Consider the following 27539-nt stretch of genomic DNA (forward strand, 5'->3'; position numbering starts at 1 on the left):
TAATCCTTCATGCAGACATAAAGCGAACAGGCCAAACTCAGCACGGCTGGTGTGGGATTGCCCTTGGCACAAGCGGCCGGCAATTCGAGTTTTTATGAACACCCGCCGTTATCTGTGCGCGGCGATGCTCCCTCCCGCCGGCCCCATTTATTATTGTTCTTCTCCATCTTTTCCAAGCGCGGGGCTTCATTATGAGCCAGAGATGAGCACCGGAACGCCAGCCCACGGCCGGGGCTGCAATCCAGCGTGTGGCGGCGGTGCCCTGGGGTGTCAGCCCCTCACACCGATGGGTCCATGGCCCTCCAGGGAAGGACGGGGAGCGCTGCGCTGAAAGGGGCAGAGAAAGCGCTCCCACCGCTCCCCTTCCCCGCGTTAGGCAGGGACATCACCCCGGTGCCGGGGAGCCGCGGGCTGTGGCGCAGGGCGGCCCCGAGGGGCGGGCGGGACGGCCCCGGCTCGGCCCCGGCTGCGGCTCCGCTCGGCAGCGCCGCGGGGGCGGGCGGGAAGGCGGGCAGGGGAAATCCCCAGGATCGCCGGCGCCCTCCCCCCGAGCGGGGACACCGCGTTAGTCACCGGGACCCTCCCCCGAGCGGGGACACCGCGTTAGTCACCGGGACCCTCCCCCAGCGCTCCGCTCCGCTCCGCCGCGCCAGCGCCGCGCCCCTCACAGCGCGCGGCGGCCTGAGGCGGCCCCGCTGCCCCCGGGCGTGAGAGGCGGCGGCGCGGGGCTGCGGGAGCGCCGGACCCACCATGCGGGAGCTGGCGATCGAGATCGGCATACGCGTGCTGCTCTTCGGAGTCTTCGTGTGAGTAGCGCCGGGCGGCGGCCGCCGGCGGCACCGCGGCAACTTTGCTCGGTGCTGTCTGACAAGCGAGTGCCGCTCGCAGTGCGGGCAGTGCGGGATGGAGGTGCGGGGCTCGCCGGGGCATCTCCCTCGGGATGCCCGAGCTGCCGCCGGGGTGCTCGGGGGTGGAATATTTCCCCCGTGTGAGTCTTTGAGGGAACTCTCCCAGCCCCGGGGTTTTGCCGAAGAGCCGAGTGGAATTTCTCTTGGAGAAGCTGCTGTTTGTGAGAGAAGTATCCAAAAAGCGACTAGCCAAAACAACGCAGCCTCAAAGGTGCTGGTGGGTTGGCTGCAGCGTGTGGGGTAAGGTCTCACCTGGCGGGCTGTGAATGCGCTCCCGCAGCTGGTTCGGCGGCAGCGGAGCCCCGGGGCCGGGGAGCTGCAGCGCCGGTGCTGGGGCTGAGCGGGAGGCGGAACGCGTGAGAAAGGGTTTGGGAAGCTTCTCCTCACGCTGTTGGGCAGGGAGGAAAGTCATGAAAATCTGGTCGTTGAAAGATGTGCAGCTGTCGCTGCAGGACCATTCTTTGCCTCAGCCTTTTTTTAGGAGAAAGCAGTTAGGCATCGTTTTGCTTTGTGTATTTCAGCCCTTTCTTTCATGCAGTTTGTGTTCTGCGTGCATTTGAACAATGAAAAGTTCCACTCTATATAAGTTTGCATTTCCACTGCTTAATGTTTAAAGATGAGTGGTTTCAGTGTTTGTGATCTCTCAGGAGTCTCACAGAACCGGGATCAGATTCTGCTGTTTGCTCGTTTGTTTTCCTGAGGATGGATGCTGCTGGTCACAGGTGCAGGCAGTGTAGGACATCTGTAAAGCTGTGATATTGACTTAGACCCGGTGACACTGAATGCTTTGATGAGTCCTTTCTCAACCTCTCATGGTTAATTAATAACTTGTCCAATTTACTGGTGTTTGATTTTTTTCCTCGGTGCTCATTTCTCTTGAATATTGATGCAAATCTTTTGATTTGCAACAAAACCCTGTGAGGTGCCTTTGATATCTGTCAGTTCAGTTGCATCTCACTTTGAAAGTAGACCTGTTCCTGTCAACAGAACTCCTTTCTGGAATACATGGAATTACAGGGTGAGCAAAAACCTCAGAGGCTGATGCTACATCAGAACCTTCCAATTCTTTATGATTGTGTGTGTAATTCATCACCTGCACCACCCCTGTAGGAGATATCTTCATGTAGCTTATTACTATGATATGGAAATCGTGATCCATTGTAATCAGTCATTTCTTGGTTGTGCTTTTCTTCTGTCTAGATTTCCTCTCTAAAAGATTCCATTATTTTCACCATTCTTTTTGCCTTGGTTCCAAAATTCTCTGAGGAGGGGTAGCTAACAGAAAAGCTCTTGGTGGAGTTACCATAATGGCAAATGCCTATGGAAGAATTCCTCATATTTTCACACAGCTCAGCTCCTGCCTCATTGGGATTCTGGGGAATAATTCTGCTATTTCAATAGGTCATTCAGAGCATTCATTGATATCTGAAAGTGATGGGCATGGTAGTGTTCCAAATTCAGGTCAGTGTTTAGTTTTGTGAAGAACTGCACTTTATTTGCTGGTAATGGTTGCAAGAATACAATCTCTAGGTAGACCAATGGAAGAGCTTTCCTATTCAGATAATATTAGCCTAACAGAAGTGATCTTTTGCTATTGCAATAGGATTCAGTAGTTCTCTCAGTTTTCTAAAGTGGCAGTTACTCACATTTTGAAACTTTTATGTTGCAGAGGTTTAAACTCTGTTTCCTGTGGTTTTATAGAGAGCCAGTGCAAAGATCTTTACGGAGCATTGAGGTCAGTGGAATATCTTTTCAGAAGTGAACATTCACTGGTGAATTTGGAAGCCCTGGGACTGGAATCCAGGCAGCAGCAACTTGAGCTCTACTGCAGAAGAGATTTCTAGGAATGGAAAGGCTGTTCAGGTTCCACCTCCCTTGGAGAGGAGTGCCATTAACAGAAATTAGTTGAGGCTGTGTGAGCTCATCTCTGTGCTGAGTGCCAGAAATGAGGAACTGGACAGAAGAGGAAGGAGCTCTTTCTGAAAAGGTCTTGATGGCTTTGTGTCATTACCAGCCCTTGCAGTGTCAGAAGCCTGACCTTGAAGGGAATGGCTCCGCAGCTATTTGAGAGTTCTGAACCATCTGTGCCTCCCAGATGTCTTTGGGCTTCAACCTAACAGTTCATGTCACTCACAGCAATAATGACTGGCATATTTTGTACCACAGAATGCAAAAGAAAAAAAGTGCACATTCCACTCTGGTGCTTTGCTTGGTAATAAATGTCATCTCATAAAAATGGAGGTGTGAAAACTTCTGTTGGTGATTGCTGAAATTGAATGTATTGCCAATTTGAATGTATTTTAGATCAAGAACAACCATGTTTTCTATGTTTAAGGCTGGCTTTTTTTTTTTTTCCTCCAGTTGCCATAATTATCAACGTCAGTCATTCCATCAAAGGCAGAAACCTGTACTTTTTATATAAGATCTCTTCCATCCTGCAGATGGGCACCCTTAGAAGCAATGCACGTTTTTGGTAGTTGAGTATTGATTTGGTTGAATTCAGCAGCCATTTAGGGAGGATAATGATAACAACTGACTCAGTTCTAGGTGTTGTGTTCATGGCAATTGCTGAGAGCTCACTTAGCAATTAAAGACCAGATTAGGTATTGAAATTTAGCAACTCAAGCTTCTCTGCCTTTACAGAGATCTGTGCTAAAGAGCATTTTAGCCTTCAGGATTTAGTGGTATTGAAGGAGGGATTAGTTAGAAGATATTTATTAGAAGGACTGTGTTGGTCTGAAATTGAGAAGCAGGAGTTAAAAAAAAAGACAACAAACCCAGACTCCAAACAACAGAGTCAAAACCCAAAAACAAGTGGTTGCAGTAAAAAAAGACAAACCTAAATACAAACTTTACTGCAAAGTTAAATAGGTATTCTTTGAGTACCTTCAGCAAAATAGCTCTCAAGCTGGAAGTTACAAACTGCAAGGATAGTGATATTTCTGTTCTGCTCCACAGTTTCTCCCAGTTTCTAATGATCAAATTGATTTTTAGCATTCAAAATATTTATCCTTGCACCTTTTGATTGTGCTGACCTGATCTGATGGAACACGGGTGGTTTGTAAATTTCAAGGTGAAGAAAATTCTCATGCTATAATTTGATTATTACATTTTGAAGTTTCAAATATTTTCCAGTCAAATCCTGACTTTGATCAATTCTCACTTCATATTTTTAGTTTAATTTTTTTTTTTTTTTTTTAAGGAATATTTGTGAGTACAGAACTGAGTTTAATTTTTAAAGTGAGGTTTTCATGTAAGCCCTCAGAAGTAGGAATGGTCTATTTAATATAACAGCCATGAGGGTGTACTTTTTACAGGAAAAATCCAATGCTAATTTGCTAATTTGAAGAATGATTGAATTAAGGTCATGCAGCTCTGTTTTTTTTTTCATTTTTGTACTTATTTCTATAACATGGAGCATCTTAAAATGCCTGATTAGTGCTAAAACATGTTAAAAATGACCAAACTTTCATCTCCATGTGTGCAGTGGCATTTGTCACTTACAGGTTGCTTGAAGAAAGCAAATTGTTTTGCCTGACTTGGTTTTATTCAGATAAGCCAATTATAAAAGGATTTGTGAGCAAGTCTGATAGTTTTACACAGGAGTGATGCCCTTAAAAGAAAGTTTTTCATCTAAAATGAATTCTCTGAGTAGCTCAGAGTGAGCCTGAGGGATGTCTTTATTTCTTAGTGCTCCGTTTTAGGTGTCTTCTATTAGGAAAACTTTTTGCACCTGTTTCAGGAGTTTTGGAAGACCACACTGTTTCCTTCTGGCAGGGAGAGAGGATTTGTGTGTGTTGTTGTATACTTAACCCAAGGACTTGTCAACAGCACGTCACTGATGTTTAGAGAGCTAATTGATTAAAAACGCAAAGTCTTTCAAGGATTGCTTCATCAAACCTCGAGCTCTTCAGTGCATGTGATGTGATTAAAATATAAATGTCATTTGGATTAATTGGATATCTTCCCCACAGCAGAGTCTCATTAGCAGCCTCCCTTGGGAATAAATGTTTATCTGCAGGCTAATATACAGATATATATTGCACATGTGTGAGTTTCCAGCACTGAGTAATGCTGACATCCTTTGTGTGTGTGCCATGTTCTGTTTCTGGTGTAAGTAAATAAAAGCTGTTTCTGTGCCTGTTGTGTTTCTTACAAGTTTACAGTATTAATATTTTAATCGAGTTATGAATATGCATGAAATAATTTGGTGTGCAAAGCTCTTTCAAGTAGCTTTCTTTGTCAGGGGATGTTGTCTTCTGGATATCCTGCATATGTTGCCTTTATAAATGATACTGTGTATTGTCTTGTTAACACAAACAGAAAATCAATTACCCGAGGAAATTCTAGAATGCTGCACTTTTTGCACTGCTCTTCTCCCAGACTGGGTTTGCCTTTTATCTCTCCTATGGATGGGATTTTTGGAGGATAGACTGAGCTGAAAATTGTGACTGTAGGTGGCAAAGGCAAGATGGTATTGAGAAGAAATCACCAGAATGAGACATTAAGATTTATTTTCTTATTCTGACTCAGGTGCTGTGAATTTACACAAATCAGTTGGACCAAGAATTCAAAGCACCTCTTAAGCCTTGGCTCTCTAGTGAATGTTTCAAAGTTGGTATTTGGCCACTTCTTAGTGGTTTTATGTCCTCTGTTCTTGATTTGAATATCCCATCATTCTGACTTTGTTTGGAACCTGATCTTTGGCTTCTGATCCTCACAGTCTTGGACTTCATTTCTGTGTATCCTAATTTCTCATCAAGAAAGCAAGGGCAATCCTTCTTTTCCTCACCCTAAGCCTTCAGTTAATTGATAAATTCTTTGTCATGAGGTAGCCAAACACATTGAACAGTCTTGGAGCTTTTTCAGTGTTAGTTTCACAAACAGTAATACAATAGGAAATGAAAACATCAATATGTTTGCTAACCTGCTTAAAAATAGCTGCATCGTTGTAAACTGTAATTTACATGTGATTAAAGTGAGGGAAAGATTTGTTTTGTGGTGCAGGTTGAAGTCTAATTCACTGAGTAGAGTTAATGAAGCAGTGAGGGCAAGACCTGCTGTAGAAAAGAGCTTTTCTGGTGCTTGGGATTTGAGAGCACCTATCAGAGACTTGTTCCAGTGCTCAGCAGAGTCAATCACACCTTTGAAGGGATGGGAGCTCTGAGAGCACCTATCAGAGGTTGCATATTGAGCAGTAGACTTGTTCCAGTGCTCAGCAGAGTCAATCACACCTTTGAAGGGATGGGAGAGCTGGAATGGAGCTCCTGTAACTCCCTGATATACCACAAAGTAACCTGAATTTTAACTTTTCTCTGTCTCCTGGACAGGTTACTATGAAAGCAAGAGGCCCCAAATGCCAATAATACCTGGTGTTAGATGAGGCACAGAACAAAATGACTGTGTGCCTGCCCTGTGTGTGAAGTACCAGGGTGCTCACAGGAAACTTGGTGCTGTTTTGGGTTTATGGGCAGGTTTTGGTGGCAGGGGGGCTGCAGGAGTGGCTGCATTCCCCACCCCCCATACCATTGCAGGGGAAGAAGGAGAAAAAAATTCCACGTTAAGCTTGGGGAGAACGGTGGGAAGCTGTTTTAAGGCTTAGGTTTTATTTTCTCATTTTCCTCTATGATTGGAATAGCTTCCCTCAGTCAAGTCTGTTTTTCCCATGACAGTAACTGCTGAGTGATCTCTGCCTGTTCTCACCTCAACCCAGGTGCCTTTCAGGGAATTTCCTCTCCCCCATCCAGCTGAGGAGGGGAGTGATGAAGCAGCATCCACTCAGTGCCATCCTGCTGTTCATCTTGCTTGGGGTTTCAGCTAGCTGAATCTTATGATTTCATTGTTTCTGTATTTTATTTATTGGAGTAGGATAGGATTTTACTAACTTTGATAACAGTTATTCGGGAAAAATTGTACCTGCCTGTTTTTTTGTGCAGACTCTGGTCTGAGCAAAAGAAAGACTTTTTGTACAGACTGTTGTATCAATACTTTTAGATTGTGGAACTGAATTATTTATTTTGTCTTCCCTGAGTCTGGGGGAAAGGATGGGAAGGGGATTTAATGGTAGGAATTCTAGTTGTCCTGCTAATAGGATAGGATTTACAGTTGATCTCCATGGCTAAACTCACAGCTGAATGAATACATGCTAAAAGAGGATGCTATTGTAAATGCCAAAGCATCTGCTCCAGATTTTTTGAGAAGTAAATGGTGACTTTGTGTTTCTTGTTGAATCTTGTTGTTGAATCCCATTTACTCACAGGCTTTGGCACTTTGTGTTTATTTGCTTCTAGCCTGATTGAGGATGTTTTATAGGGAGAATGCTACTGATAGGGTTCCTGGGGGGAAAATTTTTCTTTAATAAATTGATTCTTATACTTTGATCTAAGCATAGTCAAGATAGGGCACAACTGTGATTCTTATGGGAAAGAATTTAATAAAAATTATAGTCTTACTGCTGAGAATGTACTCATATCTGGCACAGTAAATCAAGATCTTTATGGTCTCCCAATCTGTCAGTGACTTTGAAAAGGCAGTATTTGGAAATAGCTGGCAGAATTATTGATGCTAAAAATGAATTAAGGGTAAAACTTAGTGTGTCTTGTAACTCTTTTGTGTAGTGAGGACTGTGCTGGAACTGAACAGGGGATGCCTGAGTGCTGCATTTGTATTGGCAAGAATTAGTGGACAAGGACAGAAAGCTACACACAGCACTCGTGTCCCTAATTAAAGTATTGGTTGTGATCCACTAATGAGCAGCAGGGACTTAGTCTTGGATGGTTCAGGAAAGCTTCCCTTGTTTCTGGGTCAGAACAGCTCCTTTACAGTGGATCCAATTTCATTGACTGCATGGAAGAGACAAAGCTGTCACCAGTTCTAGGACTTGAACTAAGATTTTCATGACTATATGGTTTTTAAAGTACCTTCCATCCCCATTTTCCCCTTGCCTTTAAATGTTAAATTTGTCATCATTGGACCACAAATCATTGATATATAAAAACTCTGTGATTGATTGATATGATTCTGTAGAAAACTAGATTGGGGTTTTTTTTCTTCATTTTAAATCAGATTGCTGCAGTCACTGTGTATTGTATTTGTTTGTTTCTCTGCATTACAAAATGCTTCTAGTTTTACTATCTGACTGGCTAAATATTTTCCTTGTTAAAATTTGAATTAAAATTGCATAAGAATGCAACAAGTGGAAATTGTTTTACTGTAGGGTAGGTATCAGGGTGACAATTGCTGTTTTCATAGTAAGTAGCTGATGGAGATTAATTATTTAGGAAGATTGAGATTATGAGGAAGATTGTAAGAGAGGTATAGAAAACTTTTTTCTTTTTTTATTTCTGGCAAAGGTAGAAATAATTCAGTTGTTTTATCTGAAGATCTGAAGAGACATGGCAGTGATCTTCACAGGTAAGCAGCTCCATAAAGGTGTATGAAGATAACAAGCTGCTCTTCACATCCTCTGGGAATTAGGAAGGAAAGATTTTTAAATTTGTAGCAAAGGAAACTCAGGTTGAGTGTGGGGAAATATATTCTCATGTTAAGGACGTGGAGCACTGTGATGGACTGCCAAGGACAGGGAGAGTCTCCACCAAGGGAAGTTTTAAAATGCAAGTTGCACTGAAGTGTTTCAGGAGTATTTTACATCAAGTTTTGCTTTGCTGTGAGGAGACAGACTGGCTGCTCCTGTAAGCTGGCACTGGGTGGACTGAGGTTTCCATTGCCTGAGAGAGTGGGTGAAAGTTTGAAATGAAATTTCTTGTAAGAGATTTTTGACTCATCTTGGTGGGTGGGAAAGGAAACAGAGACAGCAATTTGAAGTTACTTGGAGAATATTTCAGCAAACCCTGAACAGAAGCTGATGGTCCCTTCTGCAGGGCAGTGCCCTGCCAGAATTTGTGTGCTAAATATTCTGCATTAACCAGATTGTGGGACAAATGATATCCTAGATTAGGCACAATGTTTTACTCCACAATCTGGCATTTTAGGCTTTTTTGGGTGAGAAGTTTTACTACCTCTTTAGCATGTATAATGGAGCTCAGAAATGCTAGCTCAGAAATGTTTCAGCTGTGAAGGGTTTGTGTCTCCCTGCCAAGTGTTGTGAAGCCTTGAAAAGGAAGAACAGAGGGGAGTACCACCAGATAGAAATCTTCTATTTTCATTAACTGCTAATTCTCACTAATGGGAGGACAGATCTAACAGCCTGTCTGAGCTCTCACAGCCTGCAGAGGCCATTAATAATTAATAATCAATAATTTATAATTGTGTTTGTCTCTGTCCAAGGTGCTTTCCAGGAGTAGAACTATTGCTATTGCATCTCAGCAGGTGCTACAAACTGCAACAAGTGATGTTCCTATTCCCCATTACTAGATCTTCTTCTCTTAATATCATTATTTTTTTTAATCATTACTGTTACTCTGGAACATGTAGGTTTCACGTAAATGTTTTTGGACTGAATGATTTTAACACAGTTGGATTTTATTTGGAATATCATTAGGAGGAGGAGTGAGGGAGGGACAGAGATAGCTGAGAGGGGGAGCTGTTGTCACAGAGAGAAAACTCAGCATGTTTGTGAGTTTACCCCAACTTTCACTTTAGGTCCAAACATACTCAATAGTGTGTGACATGCAGATATGAAAAAAAGGAAAAAAAGAAATTTAACTAGACTCATCTCCATCAATTTGCTGTGAAGCTGTGTAGTTGTGCAGGGAACTGTGGAGAGTTTGACTGAAAACAGTTTGAGATGTAATCAAAATAAACATTAAAAACATCAAGAGGAAAATTTTGACTGTCTGCAGTGTGTTTGGGTTCATTATTCAGGCATGTGCTTAGTTCATTTAAGCCTGTAATATGAATTCTGTTTTTCACTTTAGGATGATCTTCAGCTGCCAGCTTTGACACTTCTAATGGCTGCAAAACTCATTATTTTGTTTTCCTCTACTTTCTCCTCCCCAAAACCATATTAAAATGGCTTTTGTGAAATATCTTGTATCATAGGGTATATTTATAAATGTAGAGGATAGAGGCAACAAATAATACCATAAATAATTTTTTTAGTAAATAAAACAGGAGGTGATGCAATGAAAGCAGGAGCCAATAGTTTTCATTTGACCGATATTGGTTATTTCTATTTAATTTTAAATTGGTTATTTCTATTTCTGTTTAAAACTACCACTGTTGATTATTTCTGGATGGCTTGAAGAGTTGCACCTTGACAGTAAGCAGCAGCTCTGACCTCCTTGCCTTGTTTTCCAAGGGCAGCACTGCTCCATGTCAGCAGGGATCACAAGGGCTGAATGGCTGTTTCAACCCAGGAGCAGCCAAAACAAAGTTGTTTTTGTTTCAGAATGGTTTATTTTATACTCTGCTGACCAGAAAGCAAAGCTGCAAAAATTGCTTTCAATGTTAGGTCAAGGAAAGTTGTGAAAATTAAAAAACGAATTAAAAATTAAATATGACTTAGACTCATTTTGCAGTAGTTTTTTCATGGTTCAGTATAGTCACTCTTGTCTTCTGCTCTTTTGATCAAAGCTGCTTCATGACCAACTATTCCCTCTTTGTTCCTTCCACTTCCAAATATCCCACTCCTCTGAGGAAGATATGATGGTGAAAATGCTGTATTGAAGCTAATTAAGTGCTTTAAGGCCTGGAAATCCATTTTATTCCCATGGAATGCAAGTTTTCTAGATTTACAATAATGATGCTCAGTGATATTTAGCTCTACTTGCTATCAAAGGCTCAGCCCCTAACAAGGAGAATGCATGGACTGGAAGGTTTTGGAATCTTTCAGGTGCACAAGAACAACTTCCTAGCTATGTTAACCTCTTGTTCTTGTGCTGTTCATGCATGCTCAGATAATCCTTTCCCTTTCCTCTGTATCACAGGAAGGAAATTTTTTTACTTAGAGTTCAAATGCCAGGGGCTGGGAAAACAGGGATAATATAATTTAAGTGCAAAGAAACCTAACATTAGGTTCTAAAACTCCTCTCCAGGCTGTTCTTTCTGTTTCAGCATTGTGAAAAGATTGTTGGTTTGCTCTTTCATATTATGTATTCTAAGTATATATCTCATTGATATGTGATTTCATAAGCTGCAGAACTCCTGTTGTGAGCCTGTATTGTTTTTAGTTTGAGATCTGAGATTTTACGTGAGCCCAGGCTCCACAGCTGTTGCCTCCTTGCTGGGTGCAGTGTTGGCTGCAAGGAGGAGAGGCCATTCGTCTTTGGAAGAAGTTCTACCGTGATATAAATCTGTAAAATCATGGATATGTCAGGCAAATCTAGGAAACCTATCAGTAAGTCTGAAGGAAAATACTGGAAACTCTTCTTATTTAGCACTTCAGGGAGATATGGCAGCTGTGGTAATATGTGTGTGTTTTAAAACCACATCAGAATTTATTTTCCATCTTTTCTTAATCAAAATGATTTCTTGTATATCTGAAGGGCTAATGGAGGCATATGTGCTAATTAAATGTCACACTGCAATTGCTAGCTAATTTAAAGTATTCAAAAATATTTTCCATCAAGTCATACTGACTCATCTGAAGCCAAAGCTACCCTCCAGAACCAGTCCTCTACTTGCCAGTGACATCAAATAAAAACCCCAAAAACATTGCCAGTGCCCTTTGTCTTTATCAGTCCCAATAAAGCTCTACATGGGGATTTCAAATTGTTAATCAGGTGTAAACACTGCTCTATATGGGGTTTTCAAATTGTTAATCAGGTGTAAACATTGCATGGCATAGTACTAGGAAATAAAAAGTTTTTAGCTGTTAAAAAGGGTTAATTTATTGATACTGGTGTTTCTGTGTCAGTGTGAGTGTACAGTACTTAACTGGTTTTAGTGCAGTTAAAAATGATATTTACAGTGACATGTTTCCATAAAAGTCTATGAGGAACCAATAAAACATTAGGTCTGTTCTGATGGCAACACCTCATTTGCATTCAGTACCTACTGCAATATAAATGAGGATATGTATTTAAAATTAACTATTTGCTTTTGGTTTCTCTGGAGAAGTTAAAGCCGTTGCTGGGTGTTTGTCAGCAGTGCATACTTGGCATGTGGAGCTAATAAAGTCCAGTTAATAAACAAACTGCAGAATTCAGAGTTACTGATACTGGAATGGTTTTCCCAACCTTGCTTTGTAAAACCATCTCAGGAAAGATCACATCTCTTGACTCCCAGTGTTGTGCCTTAACTACAGAGAACACTTCTATCAAAGTAGAGTTTATATTATTGAAGTTATATTTTTAATTCATGCCAGCTTCTTCCTTGCTCATCATTCATAATTGAGTCTTGGCCAGATATATTGTAACCCTTCTTGATGGCTGAGGAGCTATGGATTTCCCAAATTACTTTAGATATTAAATGTCTCAGATCTCTTTGCTTGTGCTAACCTGAGCTGACACAAAGCTGTCTCATCGTGCTGATACACACAGGCAGCAGCATTTCAGAGTATGAATTGCTCTAGCTCCTTGGAGAGCAGAATCATGGTGATAAACCACAGGCTTTGCTTCTTATCTCCCCTCATCACTATCCTCTCTCCTTCAGTTTTGTTAATTTTATGTGCCAGACACAGAACTTCTAAAGCTTTTCAAATTTTGTCAGTTTTTGCAGGAATTTGTAAAATAACCTCTAAGATGTTAAGGTTTTGGTTGTTTTGCTTTTTTTTTTGGGTTTTTTTTTTTGTTTTTTTTTTTTTTTTTTTTTTTTTTTTTCCCATGACATTATTTGTAGGCAGTAAACAAATCTAGGTTTTCTCATGGCTTGAGAATCAGTGGTTCTCTCCAGGTACATCAAGTAACACGAAATGAATGTTTTCCCCTCTATTAGTGTTTTTCAGAAAGGGTAAAACTTGAATTCAAATGTGAGCCAAGGTGATGTGAAGAGTGTTCAATGCTGATGCAAACTCTGGGGCTCTCTCTCTCAGCCTGGATCACTTGTGTGAAGCCCCTAAAGCAAATCCTGAGTTATGAATTGTGCACATCCTCTGCAATTAGGGCAACTTCATTATTACCAACTTCAGCACCACTGACACCACTCTCAACTTTGCAGAACAGCTGATTGCACAATTTAACATGGCAGGCACACCAGAAAAGCTTTTACTACTAGCTTTGAGACCCAGCTTGGGGTATACTAGAGGAAATATCCATGTAGAAACATGAGAAATGGAGTTCCAAGAGTCCCAGTTAATCTGTGGTTTTGGGAGAGGCAGCAGTGTTTGCTGACACAGAGTTCTGCAGTCAGGGAGTGGTGGTCAGAGCCAAATGTATTCCCCACAGGCCCCCAGAGGTGATTTATAAGAGAAGTTGATGAACATGCCATGTTTTTGTTGTTTGCCCCAGTGGGGACATGCAGACAGAGCCATTTGAGGATAAAATCTGCTTATCACCAGATGAAACTTAGAAAAGAGGAGGGGCATTCATGAGGTGTCTGGGATGAAAGTCTGGGTGTCACAATCCCAAGTTTCTTTCATTCTCTCCTCGTGCTTTGCCATCCCGAGTATACTCCTCTATCCTCTCAGCTATTGTCACTTGGTATTTGGGACAAGATTTGTCTGTGAGAGGAAAACTGAAAGGCAAAAAAACCCAATTTCCCTTTTCTCCTGCCAGCCAGCCAACCAACCAACCACCCTTTAGCTGATGCTCAGGACCAGGCAGAAATTTCAGCTTTGCTGTGTGGTTTATGCAGCTGAGGGCCAGGCAGTGCAAACAATAAGGTGAGGTGTCACTGTCATATTTTCTGAAAAATCCCTTGGCCAGGATTACTTCTCCTGGGAAGCTGAGAAGCCTCAGAGAAAAATGTAAACAATAATTATCTGAGGTGCTTCTCCTGTGTTTTGCTTCTTTGGAATGTGGTAGGTGATTGTTTCATTGGGTGCATGTGAATTGTTTTTAGTTATTGGCCAATTACAGGCCAGCTGTGTCAGGACTCTGGAAGAAGTCAAGAGTTGTTCATTATCATTCTTTGTAGCCTTCTGTCTGTATCCTTTCTCTATTCTTTAGTATAGTTTAGTATAGCATTCTTTAATATAATACAGTATCATAAAATAATAAATTAGCCTTCTAAGAACATGGAATCAGATTCAATCATTCCTCCTTCGTCCTGGGGACCCCAAAAATAGCAGAGTGAAATGCCAAACAATATCCTGCTGCTGCTTATGGGGCATGAAAACCCCTGTGGAAACTCAGGTCAAAACATCTATGAAGATATTTATGCTCTGTTTGATTCTTCCACTACCAGTGAATGGTTTCATAAAAAGATAACCCCAAGTTATTAGTCCATAACATCACAAAACTGCTTTTAGTGAGCTGTTACCTGGCTCTGGCTGTGCTGTGGTGCTGGCATGAAATGATCCTAAAGGGCTGCACGCTGTGAAATGGAAATGAAGTTAATGTACCTCGAAGACCTGGGAAAAGAGCAGCGTTTTTACTCAGTGTGGAGCTGTAAGCAGCAGTGCTGGCATGGCCAAAGCAACCCCAGGGACTGGGGCACCTGTTGCTCACTGATGCTTTTAATGGAGTTTGGACTGCTCTTTCCCTTGGGTTGCTTTGAAAGTCACAGTTAAAGGCTCTCGAAGTTAATGGAAATGCTTTTATGCCTTAAAGACTTGTCATCAGGCTGAAGTGTTTGAAATCTTGCTTGCTAAGCTGTTAAAAACGTTGGGCGAATATGTAAAAATGGAAAAAGGCCAAAAAGCTAAGACTAAATTTTTCTGTACTAAAACAAAGGAAGTTTTTTTGGGGACACTTCCATGGCTGAGGTTGTACTTTGGGCCATAACACAAAAGGATCAAAACCAGTTTTCTCTGTCCGAGGCCTGCATTCATTTCTCATCACATCTTGTCCTTTAAACAAGCTTGAGCTGACTTTTGAATAGTGATAGACTGCACTTTTGGTTGGGACAAAGGAACATAAATGCAAGTGTCAGGCAGCTTAGAAGCCAGTATGTCCTCATGATTGTTTAATGGAGTACAAAGGGAATTGCCTTCAAGCTAGTGAAATCTCATATCCACTCACCCATTGGTGATGCTTCAAAAAAGAAGAGAATTGTTCTCTTATGAGTCTTGGCATAAAAATTTAATTAGCAGTTGAGCTCTTTTGGAAGCTAAAAAAAAAAAAGTTATTTCTTTTTTACAGTCTCTTTCCTTTAACTGTTTACTTTCTATTTCTGTATTGTTCACAGTGACATCTGCTGCCTTCTGCAGATATGTTTTTTTTCTCCTTCAACAGTGATTCTGAAATTATTTTGCCTAGTTTCAGAAAACTTTTTTGTTTGTTTGTTTTCTGGGGATTTTTTTTTGCACTATGTTGCACTAAGTTTGAACACAATTTTGGGGAGATATTCAGAACACAAGTCAAAGAAATAGATGAAAACCTAATCAGATTTAATATATAGTGGTTACAAAACTGCTGCTGTTGCATAAAATAATAATAATTACAGTCATTGATGGATTTGTTGAAATTACTCATTCTTTATATGAGTACAGATGAGTATATATTAATCAAAAAATCAGTCCTCATCTGAAATCAGATACTATTTATGTTATTTATTACATTTCATCTCTTTAGCATGTGTTATTTTGCTCTTAAAGGCATTAAATCTTATGACAGTATGTACCTGCAGTGTGTTTCCTGTGAGAACCGAGTTTGATTTTTAAAAAATTAGTCAGATTTAAACAAAAATAATTTCAGCTTTCTTACATCACAAGGGGCAGGAAACAAAAGATCAAGAAGAGCCCCAAACCTTTAACTCTGTTGGCATTTTTTCATAATGTCAAATGTCTTAACATCAAATTAATTACACTTCTGATCCACGGTGACAAATTTTCCAGAAGTGCACTGGTGCACGGATCTGTCATGATCACCTTGAAGCACAGATGTTTGTCTGTGGTTTGCACTCTGCAGTTACCAGAAACACTTCAAATAATGGACTTTAGGACTCTCTTAGTTGAGATTTGGAACCAAACCTGCTTGCATTGTCTAGGAGTTGACCTTTATTTTTCTAGTTGAAAACTAGAAAATGAATTTTTCATATGGGTGATATGGAGCTGTTCTTTAGAAATGTTTCCTATTTTCATGTCTTGTGTAAGTCATTGTCTTTTAAACTTAAAAAAGATTTTGAAAACACTGAAACAAATTGTTTTGACACTTTTGAAGTTCACTTTCTTGGGAGAGCAGACTCAGACTGTGGGTTTGGAGAGGCTGAGTACAACAGTAAATATTCCCCTTGCAAAACCAGACTCCTTAAGCTCCCAGAACAATCTTGTTGTGCATGTAGGCCAGTATAGAAACTGAAATATTGTTACAAGTGACAAGGCTGTGTTTGACCTTCTTTGGTCCTTAAATTTGGTTGTTTTCCTTTGGGAAAGTATCACTGGAGGGGTGTTGGGGACAGCCAGAGGTGATACAGAGACTCCATCATCAGAAGGCATGAAAAGACACTTTATTATTGGAAATCTACATTTCTTATCGAAACAATGGTGGACCTAAGACCTGATTGGCATTTAAGAATCTTCTCTCACACCATTGGTGAATAGCACACTCTGGAGAAACATATCTGTAAACAATGGTTACAGAAAGGGAGATAATAATAATTGAATTCTTACCTCCAAGTTTCCCACAGTTCTACACAGCTTCCCAGGATTTTCTTGGTAGAACCATGTCTCTCTCTGTTCAGAGGGTATGTAATTATACAGGAAAGGAGAGGAAGAAGAGGTCAGGGAGTCTGAGTGTGCCCAGATAAAGGGGTCAGAGAAGGGTTTGGGGTGGAGGAGACCTTTGAAGATGCCCTAGTTCCACCCCCTGCCATGGGCAGGGGCAGTGGCTTGCTTATCTTGAGGAAATTGCTGACCCAGCAGGGTTTTTTGAGGTTTGTCTTCCCTGGGGAGAGCTGCATGTGTGAGTATGGTTTAATTTCACTCTGCTCTGCAAATTGCTTTGGGCTTTTTCTCTTTGCAAAGTCACTTGATGTGCCTGCTACTATGTAATTACACAGGAAAGGAGAGGAAGAAGAGGTCAGGGAGTCTGAGTGTGCCCAGATAAAGGGGTCAGAGAAGGGTTTGGGGTGGAGGAGACCTTTGAAGATGCCCTAGTTCCACCCGTTGCCACGGGCAGGGGCAGTGGCTTGCTTCTCTTGAGGAAATTGCTGACCCAGCAGGGTTTTTTGAGGTTTGTCTTCCCTGGGGAGAACTGCATGTGTGAGTATGGTTTAATTTCACTCTGCTCTGCAAATTGCTTTGGGCTTTTTCTCTTTGCAAAGTCACTTGATGTTCCTGCTACTGATGTAAAACCTGTGTTTGGAGAGGTTTAAAGCCCTTGGCTTTGGAAAACTTCCAGAAAATAAAGATTTGGACTACTACACCTCTGAGTTCTGGCTCTGGTTTATCAAGTGATACCAACCTGCAGGAAACTGTCCCTGTGTCCTCCCTCAGCACCCATTCCTCGAGCCCTAATAAACTAATAAACTGAAACGAGCAGTGGAAAACAAAGGCCAAACTTCTCAGGTTGTCTGATATTAATTCAAAGCCAAGAAAAGTTGAAGAGCACTGAAGGACTCTGTGGAAAAAGGAGTATGGTTCAAATGAAGTGAGATAATTTAGGTAGCCATGGAAAGCTTCTGAAACTTGCTACTGCAGCCACAGATCACAGTTCCTGCTTTTTCTTTCAGTGCATGACAAAAGATACCCACACAAATTGCTTTCTACAGCACAATGGAGCCTCAACATTTTATTTTGATGCTCTTAGTTGTAAAATAACGTATTTACAGAATGATTAAGTTTTTCATGTGTTTGGGTGGATTTTATTGTTTTTGTGGTTGCTTTTTTTCTGTTTTTTTTTTTTGTGTTTTTGCTTTATAAGATGGCTAATAGACATAATAATGAAATTAAAATTATTTCGGTAGAATGAGATATTTCAGCTAGACTTAGATTGTTCTTCAGCTTGACAGTCCATCCTGTTTTAGGTGTAAGTCTCTTTTGGAGATATCCACTAAAGTTATCTCTTTTTATCAGTAGAAGAAATTTTCCGGGCTTCTTCTTTCTTTTGCTTTGTGATCCTGCAAATGCAGCTATCAGGCTTCAAAGTCTAAATCTTGACATTTGAAAGACATTTAATATTTTACATTGCTTGTATAATTTTTTCAGGAATTATAAACAATAATTATAAAAGACAGGATTACATGATTGTAAATTGATAATAAATGACTACATGATTTATTTAATCTCACAGTCTTATTTGCACACTTTTCCCAAGAAAAAAAATAAAATTGTTTTCCACAGCAGTGTTTATGTAACTTTTACAAAGTTGTAGAACAACTTCAAAAGTGTAGGCTTTTAAAACCCATTTTCTGAAGGGTGTATTTATAAAGTTTGTCTTACTTAAATGCGGTGAGGTAGGATGGCAAGGTAACAATTTACTAATAAGGATAATTCATGCATGCTGTGTCATAGTCAAATTTGGGGGAAATTCTAAATGAGCAGAAATCTTCTGGGTTTTTTTTGGTCATCACTTCAAATTGTGAAACATCTGTACCTTTCATTGTTTTTTTCAGTTTTACGGAATTTTTGGATCCATTCCAGAGAGTGATCCAGCCAGAGGAGATCTGGCTGTACAAAAATCCCTTGGTGCAATCAGACAACATCCCCACACGGCTCATGTTTGTAAGTACTAAAGGCCATTTGATGGCTGCAAACTGAGTAAATGTTCCTTTGATGAGCAGCAGGAAATATTTCACAAGTAGAGGACGTTCCTTTAATGCTAAAGACAATCCTTTTCCAAGCCAATGTTGTCCAAAATGTAGCAAATTATGGGAAGTCTTTAAAAAGCAGCATTATCAGTTGATTGAATTTATGAGTGTTGATTTTTCAGTTTAGTATTGAGAGCAGTGTTAGCTGAGAGGGATGTGAGAGAAATGAGTAGAGAAGTTTTTTCAATTAGCTGGTTGGGTGACCTGGCAAAACCTTGCCGTGCTCTTAGAAGGTTAACTGCTTAAATTTGGAGATCCGATTTGTTTTAGTCATGTTAGGCACTGAGATACTGGACTCTGAATAATCTTTTTCTTTTCCCTAGAGGCAAAACCTTTGTTTTAGCTTCTGCCAACACTAAATGTATCACAGAGCTGCCCTGCTGTCGCTGCTCTTCTGGCTCTTCCCTGCTCAGCAGATACAGACTGGATGGCTGAATTTGGTTATCAAACTTCATAATTGTGACAATCTTCACCAACAATGATTAATAATCATGATAATCTCTATATATGACTGCAGTAAAACAGACCACCTCAGAAATGCTGACATTATGACTGTAGTTCAGGCTGTAAAAGTGATAGTTCAGTCTTCCCAACAGCTGTCTCAAAGTCATCTTTTCCTGAGTCTTCAGTGTTGCCAGGGTTTTATTTTTCAAACTTGAATTCAGATTAAATGCAAATCAGCTACATAATTTCTATTCAGCTTTATTTATAAATGCTTAATGCTTAATTTATAAAATGTTTTAAATTAAGGAACAGTTTAAAGGTATCTCCTGTGTATGAGGCAACCATTTATCTCAACCTTCTAAGACAGATGCTGAAGGCCTGATTTTTAAATTTGCCTTTATGAACAAGAAATATTTTGTTTATATTGCACTAAGAAGCAGCTCTATTTTGGACTTTTTAATCTTGGATGGAAGAAAATATATGTTTTTCCCGAAATGGAAGACAGCTGTGTAAAAAACACCAAAACGAAAAATCAAAAAACAAACAAACAAAATAACCCCCAAGCCAAACATTAAATTGTTGTGCTGGGAAGGACTGACTTTAATTGTGTGGTTTTTCCTCCTGCTCAGCATTACTTTGCTGTATGGTTTCTCTAATGTGTTTGTAACTGAGGAGTTCAAGAACCAAGAGTGAATCATGGTACAGGGTTTTACTGAAGTGCTGAAACGATTTTTGGAACCAGTTGGAATAATCATTAGTCCATCCTCTTACTCCCCAGGCAATAGGCACTGGGAAGCACAATTCTGGGATATAATTATAATGTATTCCCATTTAATGTGTTCCCATAGCCCCAGATTTTGGGAGAGTTTGTGGTGGGTGGAACTTTGAGGCAACTCTGTGTCAGTAACATTTGTATGGCCTGTGTTTTCTTTCTGGCTCAGATTTTAAACAGTCAACAGCTTCTTACATTAAGAAACATTGGTAGTTTCTGTATTCTTTTCTTTTTATTTTATTTTTTTTTTAATTTAAAAGAAGAAAAATCTGGCTCTGGCATTGCTCATAATCTTTCATTGTGAAAAGAATTTGTTGCCACCACTGTACTCTGATATTGAAATTATGGCCATGGCTTATCAGAAAGCAATCTCTAAGACACTATGAATTGCTGGATTATTTTATTTGCTATGAGAGACTTGAATTCAAGAGAAATGTTGTGATTGCACATCCAAATTAGACAAAGCTGACTTCTGCATGGGTAGCAAAAACTGGAATGAGCTCAGCGTGGTTCTGTCTCTCTATCAAAGGACATTCCTCGTCTTGGAAAGTGCAGGTAACTGCCAGCTTTCCCTTGGAAAAGTGGAATTGTGTCCCTGTGACTTCAGCACCTCTCTGGCTTGCCAGGATGGATAATAAATGACAGAGATTTTGTCCGTGTTTCACAAAAGCCTGGCAATGCTGGAATATTTCACTGCAGGGAAAGGAAACATAGCTGAGATGCATCTGAGGAGAGTATTGCTCATTAGAATGTTTCCAAATCTGTTTTAGATATGAGCCATAGAGAAACTTTTTTTGCAAAATAAATAAAAGGAGTCTTTCACAAGCCAAAATTTATGTGTGTGTGCATTTTGCTGCAGAATAAAAAGCACCTTCCAGCTAATGCATTTGTGTAAGGAGCAGCAATACACCACGAACATGAATAGTTCATCTCCCTAAAAAATTCACATGCTTGTGAAATATGAGGAAATCTGCAGTTTTACCAGATTTCTGAAGATGGATGGGGAAGCGGTTTGGAACAAGCTGCCATCTGAATGCTATTCTTTGTTGATAATTTCTGATGCTCCTGCTTGTTCAAAAGATTTCTGACTCCATTAAACCACCACTATAAGCCTGTCAGCCTTGGCTATATTTCTACATGTTCTTCAGTCCTGGAATGCAGATATTTTTCATCTTTTTTTTCCTGGTGGCAATCCTTATTTTTAAGAATGAAACTAGAAATTCTAGGATTTGCTTCAACTTTTTCTCTTTATTTATTTTTAATTTCACACTGTCTCTGAAAGCAGAAATTAAATTGTTGATGAGGAGAGAGTGAAGTGAATATTTCTGGAGCAGTAAAGTGGCATTGGCATCCAAACTTGAATTTCACACATACTTAGACAGGGGGAGATTTTAAGTGGAAGTGACTCCTCTTTTTGCACAAATTCTGGTGCCTGCTTTCCTAAATGTAGAAAAGGGGAACAGACTGCAGCCTGTGTTTTAATCTGAATGGTTCGCTGAGTTAGTATTTTGGAGATGCAGGCAAGGACAATCTGGTACAAGATGCACAGCCAGAATTACAAACATAGCCCACTGTCATGTTGTTTCCTACTCAGATTGTCTGAAATCATAAAGTGAGGGCTGGGATTAATTTAAAATTTGAATTAATTAAATAAAAAATTAAATTCTATTTAAATTTAAAGTTTAAAAAGAAGACTGAATCACGTGTCTTTTGCCATAATATATCTGTCTGGTCTGGTTTTTCTATCACTGGGGCTATTTAAGAAGTAAGGCTCAATTCAGCTTCAGTAAAGAAAGCATAATCTTACTTAAGACCTGGCATCCCTTTTGCCATTTACAGCTTAATTTTTGCCTTGTTAAAAAAAAATAAAAACCAAACCCAAACCTCAGCCAGTAACTTTCACTTTTTTAAAAGAGAATAAAGTGTGTACACTGAGGCATAGATGCCATTTCAGGTTCCTTGTAGGAGGATTCCTGTCCTCCAGCACTGACAATTCCAGGATATTCTGTTTAACCAGTAACTAAACCTGTAGTTGCTCAGGTGTTGTTTTTCTGAGTTTGAACAAAACAAAGCAGCTCGTTCCACATCTGAACACTTGTAAACAAAAGAATCATAAAGACAAAATCTTCCCCATGCATTCAACATGACAGTTGAAAAGAAAACAAAAAGTAAGAAAAAGAGCGTTTTAAAATGCCAGGTGCTGCAGGCTGTTGTGTTGAGTAGGGGCTTACTGAGCACTCAGCCTGGGTGGGTGGGCTGCCTTCCTCAGCAATGCACCCTGAGAAAAAAATGTCCAAAATCTGTGTCTTGGAATTTTGTGGACCTTATGGACTGTTACTTTTTCATTGGAGGAGCTGACATTTTAAATGCATCTCTGGGCAATTACAAATCAATTATAGTTGAGGGCTATATTGGAATATTAATGTGCTTGTCACCCTGGAGTTGCAAAGACAAATCATCCCACTTTGCTTAAGGTCAGGAGTCTGATAAAGATCGTTCAGCCTTTCAGTTTAAATGGAGCTGGCTGCAGCTAATTATTAATCAGTGGGACTGAGAAGGAATTGATGCTCTCACACATGGTGTTTGTTATCTCTCACAGGCAATTTCGTTCCTCACGCCACTGGCAGTCATTTTTGTGGTGAAAATAATCCGTCGAACAGACAAGACCGAAATTAAAGAGGCTTTCTTAGGTAATGTATGTCATACTTCAAGGTAGAAAAATGTCTTATGGCTCTCAGAGATTGATTCCAAGTGTAGTTCAAGCCTTGAAGAAAACCTGTTTCCATTACAGCCCATTATAGTCATTTTCAGTGCAGTCTCAGGGCATTTCACAGAAGCCTTTGGGTTTATGTGTTTGTAGATGTACAGATTCTGTGCCTTAATTCCACAATCTAGCCAGCAAGGACTGGAATTTGATCAGCAAAGACAAGTCCATCTGAGAGGCTGTTCAGATGTGTATTTTTTCTGTCACACCCAATCTATTACTTACCTCTTATTTGTACTTGCAGCTATTCTAAATCAAAGCTTTGACTGGAAAGTCCTGTGCAATTCAGCTGTTTAGTGTAGGAAATTACTCCTCTCATTGTTTTCTCTGATCTTCTCCTGCAATTTACTGCTACCCATTGCAAAATCCATGCTCTTGGCAGAGTTTTTCTAATTAGAAGCTGTTGTTTCATCCTTAACTGCCAGTTGAATTAGGTGTGCACTTAATCCTGGGCTGTGAGCTGTAGTGACTGTGCTGTGGGTGAGGTCTGATTACAGTTGTAGGCAAGAAAACAGAGCAGAGGACAATGGAGAGGGTAAGTTTTAAGCTGTTCCAGCTAATTCTGGCTGTGCCTATCTCTTGAAATCTTACAGTAATATGTGCTCAGATCCTTTTTATTTACAGATATTGCCAGAGACCAATATTGATTCAAGCACTTTCACTGGCAAGGGATACCTTGAAACACTAAGGAATGCAAATGTTTTTGTTTGTCTTATGTTTAAAACATTCATAATTCTGAAATTCTGCTTTACTGGCTAATTTACACTTTTTTTATTGCCCTTTACATGGTAAAATCAAAGCAATACTTAACCTTGCTTTAACTAGGTAGGATGTAAATGGCACTGTGTAATTGGAAAAAAAAAAACTTATTTTTGCTTTGATGAAGGTCCCACTTTTTTTTTTTTTTTTTTACTTTAAAAAATATAACACACAACACTATAATACATTTTTATGATCTGTAATATCCTCAGGCAAAGGTTTTATGGAGACAGGATGAGTGCTGCTGAAGTGCAGCATCTGGGGCAGCAGCCCAAGGAGAAAATAGCTCAGTGGCTGTCATAATCAAAGCTATATTACTGTAAATGTTCTGCTGGAAATGAGACATTTGCCTGATAATTTTTTTTTTCTGGTGGGAAATAAGATTCATTGGCTCCTGGTTTGCAACAGGGAGCTACAGTGTGGACTGCAAAATTAAATCAGTTTTAATCTAAAATGTGTGTATGTGCAGGATCCAAGTGCCAGTAAAATCAAGGCAAAGATCTCCACAGGCTTGAGGTGAGGTTCTTTGCAAAGTCTGGGGACTTGGCATGAAAGCACAAATAGAAGAGATGATTAATTCTCACCTAGTATGACAGTTCCTTCTTGTTGTCCAATTTTATCAGAAAAAAATTGTTAATAATGGGTGCAAATGTAAAGGGAAAACACTGAAATATTTAATCAAAACATCCAAATCCTCTTGAAAGAGAAATAAAGTCATCTAATTGTAGTTTTGGCCAAAAGACAATGCTTTAGCATGAAAGTGAAGTGTTTAATTGCATCACACACGCATATATACACTTGTGTGTGTACATATATTTCTCTATCTTGTGTATTGGTCTATAAAGAAATTCTGCTTGACATAAAGAAAGGGCATGAGAGTTTAATCCAGTGAATTACAAAACACAAAAATTGCAAACCCACCGTACTTCATTCTCTAATTTTTTCCATTTATTAACTTATGCCTGTGCGAATGGCATGGTAGGAAGATTGGCTTTGTGTAGGGAAATAAGAACAAAGTAAGTCATGATTGTTACAATGCTCTGAGGTCTGTCCTTAGTCTGGGTAACAACAAAAACAATAGGCTGAAAAGAAAGATCATTCAATTTTCAGTCCAGTAGTGGTTTAAGTCTGTAAATCAAATGCTGTAATGCTGCAGTTTATTGCTTGGTACTGAGGTTATTATTGTTCTCTTTGTTCATTGTGTTTTGTAGCTGTTTCCTTGGCTCTAGCTCTGAATGGTGTCTGCACAAATACTATTAAATTAATAGTGGGAAGGTAAGTCCTGTCATGTTCTAAATGATGGGTTTAACTTGAGAGGAATGGAGACAGACTGACAGCTACAGCAAATCCCAATAAATAGAGAGCTGCTGTTCCAGTGGAGTCAGAGGGGCCCTGTGGAGCTGTCCTTGGCCTGGTGAAGGTGTTGTACAACTTCATTAGGTGACACCCCACTGTGGCAGGAATCCGTGCCCGTGTTCTGCTCTTGTTTGACTCGCCGGCAGACCCAGACAAGTGAGGGCTCTGACAGGAGTGGTGAGAGCTGAAATCAGTTCATTAAATTGGCAGCATGGGAGGGGAGAGTCACAGCATGTGGGAGCTCAGGTGCCAGTGCCCCTTGTCTGATTAAACAGGAATCAGTTCATTTTGTGAGAAGTACAGTCTGTGTCCAGGTGACATCAACATGCACAGCAAAACAAACCTGGGAGCTGCAGTAAATGGATTCCTAGGTAGAACATTTCTTTAGGGAAGCATTACTTTGAATGAAGGGCTCAGAAAATATGTTTTAGGTACTTTTTGCCTCTTTATCAAAATTTTGAATAATTTCAGCTGAAAAATACACATTTGACTTGAGTTCATACACTGTTTGACAGAGTCCAGTGCTGCTTTTGTTGCTGGGATGTTTTGCAGCATTGAGGAATCAATATTTGTGTTTGGTTTCTGATGAACCCTCTCTGCTGCAGAACTGGTGCCCTGACAGTAATGGCACTTGGCACTTTTATTTGATGGGTGCTTTTAAAATAATTAAAAATACACCCACTTCTTTAGACAGGAATAAGCTCATTTTTCCTGCACTCCAAGCCAAGTATTTTGCTGTCAGCTTGTCTCTGAATCTTTTCTTCTCCACGTGGTTTGTTAGCTCAGGGTCAGTGTGACACCAGTCAAACCTACAGGCCCAGCTCACAGAGGGTCAGGAGAAGCTCAGAGGTTTTCTCAATGCACTGAGCCAGTCAGCATCAAGGCTGGTTTAGATTTTGGTGGCTGTTTTTTGAATATTCTGAGTTGCACTTTTTGGCAAGACCTGTGAAAATTTGGGATTCATTACACTTTCTGCAAAACTGATCACTCTAGTCAAGAGTAACCTGCATGTGTGTGATAAGCAGTAAATGTAATAATCACTCTGAGGTTTGTTTGTTACTACAGCTTTTGTATTTTTAATATCCATGGTGTTTTTTGTAGACCGCGTCCCGATTTCTTTTACCGCTGCTTTCCAGATGGAGTAATGAACTCTGAAATGCACTGCACAGGTGATCCAGACCTGGTCTCTGAAGGCAGGAAAAGCTTTCCAAGCATCCACTCTTCCTGTAAGTTCATTTAAACACAGTGCCTCTTTTGTCAAAAGCTGTCCTTTCTGTGCTTTGGGGTTGCTCTTTTTCTTCTGGATTTTGAACCTAATTTTTGCTGGAGGAGTCTGAATTTCTGACTTTCAGAAAGTCAGAAATTTCCTTCTGGAAATAAAATTGTGAGCCTGTGACCCTTCCTCATATTGGGAACCACCTGAGATCATTCAGAATCACAGCTGGGCTGTCAGAAGAGTGAAGAATATTCAAGGTTCCAGTACAGTTCTTTTGGTTTTGAGGTGGTCCTCAATCTTGGTCTCATGGTTTGATCAGGTACCCCCAGTTTGTGCTGTATTCTGACAGGTGTTTAGGTGGCTTTTTGAGAATTCATCTGCCTATTTTAATTAGTTGTACTAACTTAGGTGTTTGTAAAGGTTCCTTTCTCTATCTTGGGAAGATGAGTTCTAGTGTGTTTTATGTCATGTTTGACAAAACTTCTTTGAATCTGTTAAATAACTTGATTACTGTAAGCTTCTTTGGGGTTTTTGGCCAGTAATGTTTGTTGCTTTCAGCAGTTCTAAGTGTTGCCAATTGAGAACCAGTGAGTTGTAGCTATGGAATTTTTTGGAAAGTGGTGACTAATTGTACAGAAGTATATATTGCACACAGGTTGGGTGATGAGATGAATGAAATTGTGAGCTGATTTTGCTCTTTCTTTCTTGTCTGAGTCACAGAAATAAATAAGAGAGTAGTAGATGTTTGTGGGTATGTTATAAGCTTCAGTTCCAAGCCAATGGGGCAGCCACAGGAGGAGTCTTGGGGTTTTCCTTTTACCTGGCACTGGTTGTATAAGCTCTGAGTTATGGTGCTGCAGCTCACACCTAATTTATTGGAGCAGAATGATGTCCCAGAGTATTTTGATCAAAATTATGAGAGCAGCTTTCTCCATCACTGGCATAAGATTGGTGTGGCTCAGTTGACTGTATTTCCCACCACAAAGCCTTTTATTAAAATGTGATAAGAATGAAGAGATATTATATATTCAGTAATTTTTATCACTTGGTAAGTGTATGTTAGAGAGGAAATTCTGCAGCTGCTTGAGCTACTTAGCTGTTTGAAGCCTGATGTTGTAATATCTAAGTCTCTGACAAGCCTTAAAAATCCATACATGTTTTAGTCTCGGAGAAGGAAACCATTTAATTTGACAATCATACAATGTTAACCCTTCTTCTCTGCAGCAAAATTATTTCCATAACCAAAATTGTCAGTTTTATCAAGAACAGTTTATGGTTGTGATCACAAATTTAGTTTCTTGCTATTACTTTATTCCCAGTAGTATAAAGAGTGGAAACCAAATTATTATTATTATTATTATTATTATTATTATTATTATTATTATTATTATGGGAAGCACACCATTATGTTACTTTCCTACACCTATGGAGCAATGAGGATGTTTGGGATATAATAATTCATGTTTGCAAATTGTGCTGTAGTTTTCCATTTTCTTAGCTCAGTTTTAAAAACTGTCCTTCCTGTCTTCTTAGCGTGAGCATTTATGAACTTTGCTTCCATAATCTCAGTCC

At 39.9% G+C, this 27539-nt stretch overlaps 1 protein-coding gene across 1 annotated transcript in view; it reads left to right on the plus strand.

The window, feature by feature from the left end:
* Positions 1 to 750: 750 nt before the first annotated feature.
* The window catches only part of PLPP4 (phospholipid phosphatase 4), a 44468-nt gene continuing 17679 nt past the window's right edge, over positions 751 to 27539 (plus strand). The window contains exons 1-5 of the mRNA XM_041415754.1: positions 751 to 806; positions 18462 to 18570; positions 22472 to 22562; positions 24607 to 24670; positions 25853 to 25977. Coding sequence (XP_041271688.1) covers positions 751 to 806; positions 18462 to 18570; positions 22472 to 22562; positions 24607 to 24670; positions 25853 to 25977 — 445 coding nt within the window. The remainder of the gene's footprint in view (positions 807 to 18461; positions 18571 to 22471; positions 22563 to 24606; positions 24671 to 25852; positions 25978 to 27539) is intronic.

The sequence above is a fragment of the Onychostruthus taczanowskii genome, unplaced genomic scaffold (assembly GCF_017590055.1).
Source record: "Onychostruthus taczanowskii isolate IOZ18803 unplaced genomic scaffold, ASM1759005v1 scaffold5, whole genome shotgun sequence".
NCBI classification, from domain to species: Eukaryota; Metazoa; Chordata; class Aves; order Passeriformes; family Passeridae; genus Onychostruthus; species Onychostruthus taczanowskii.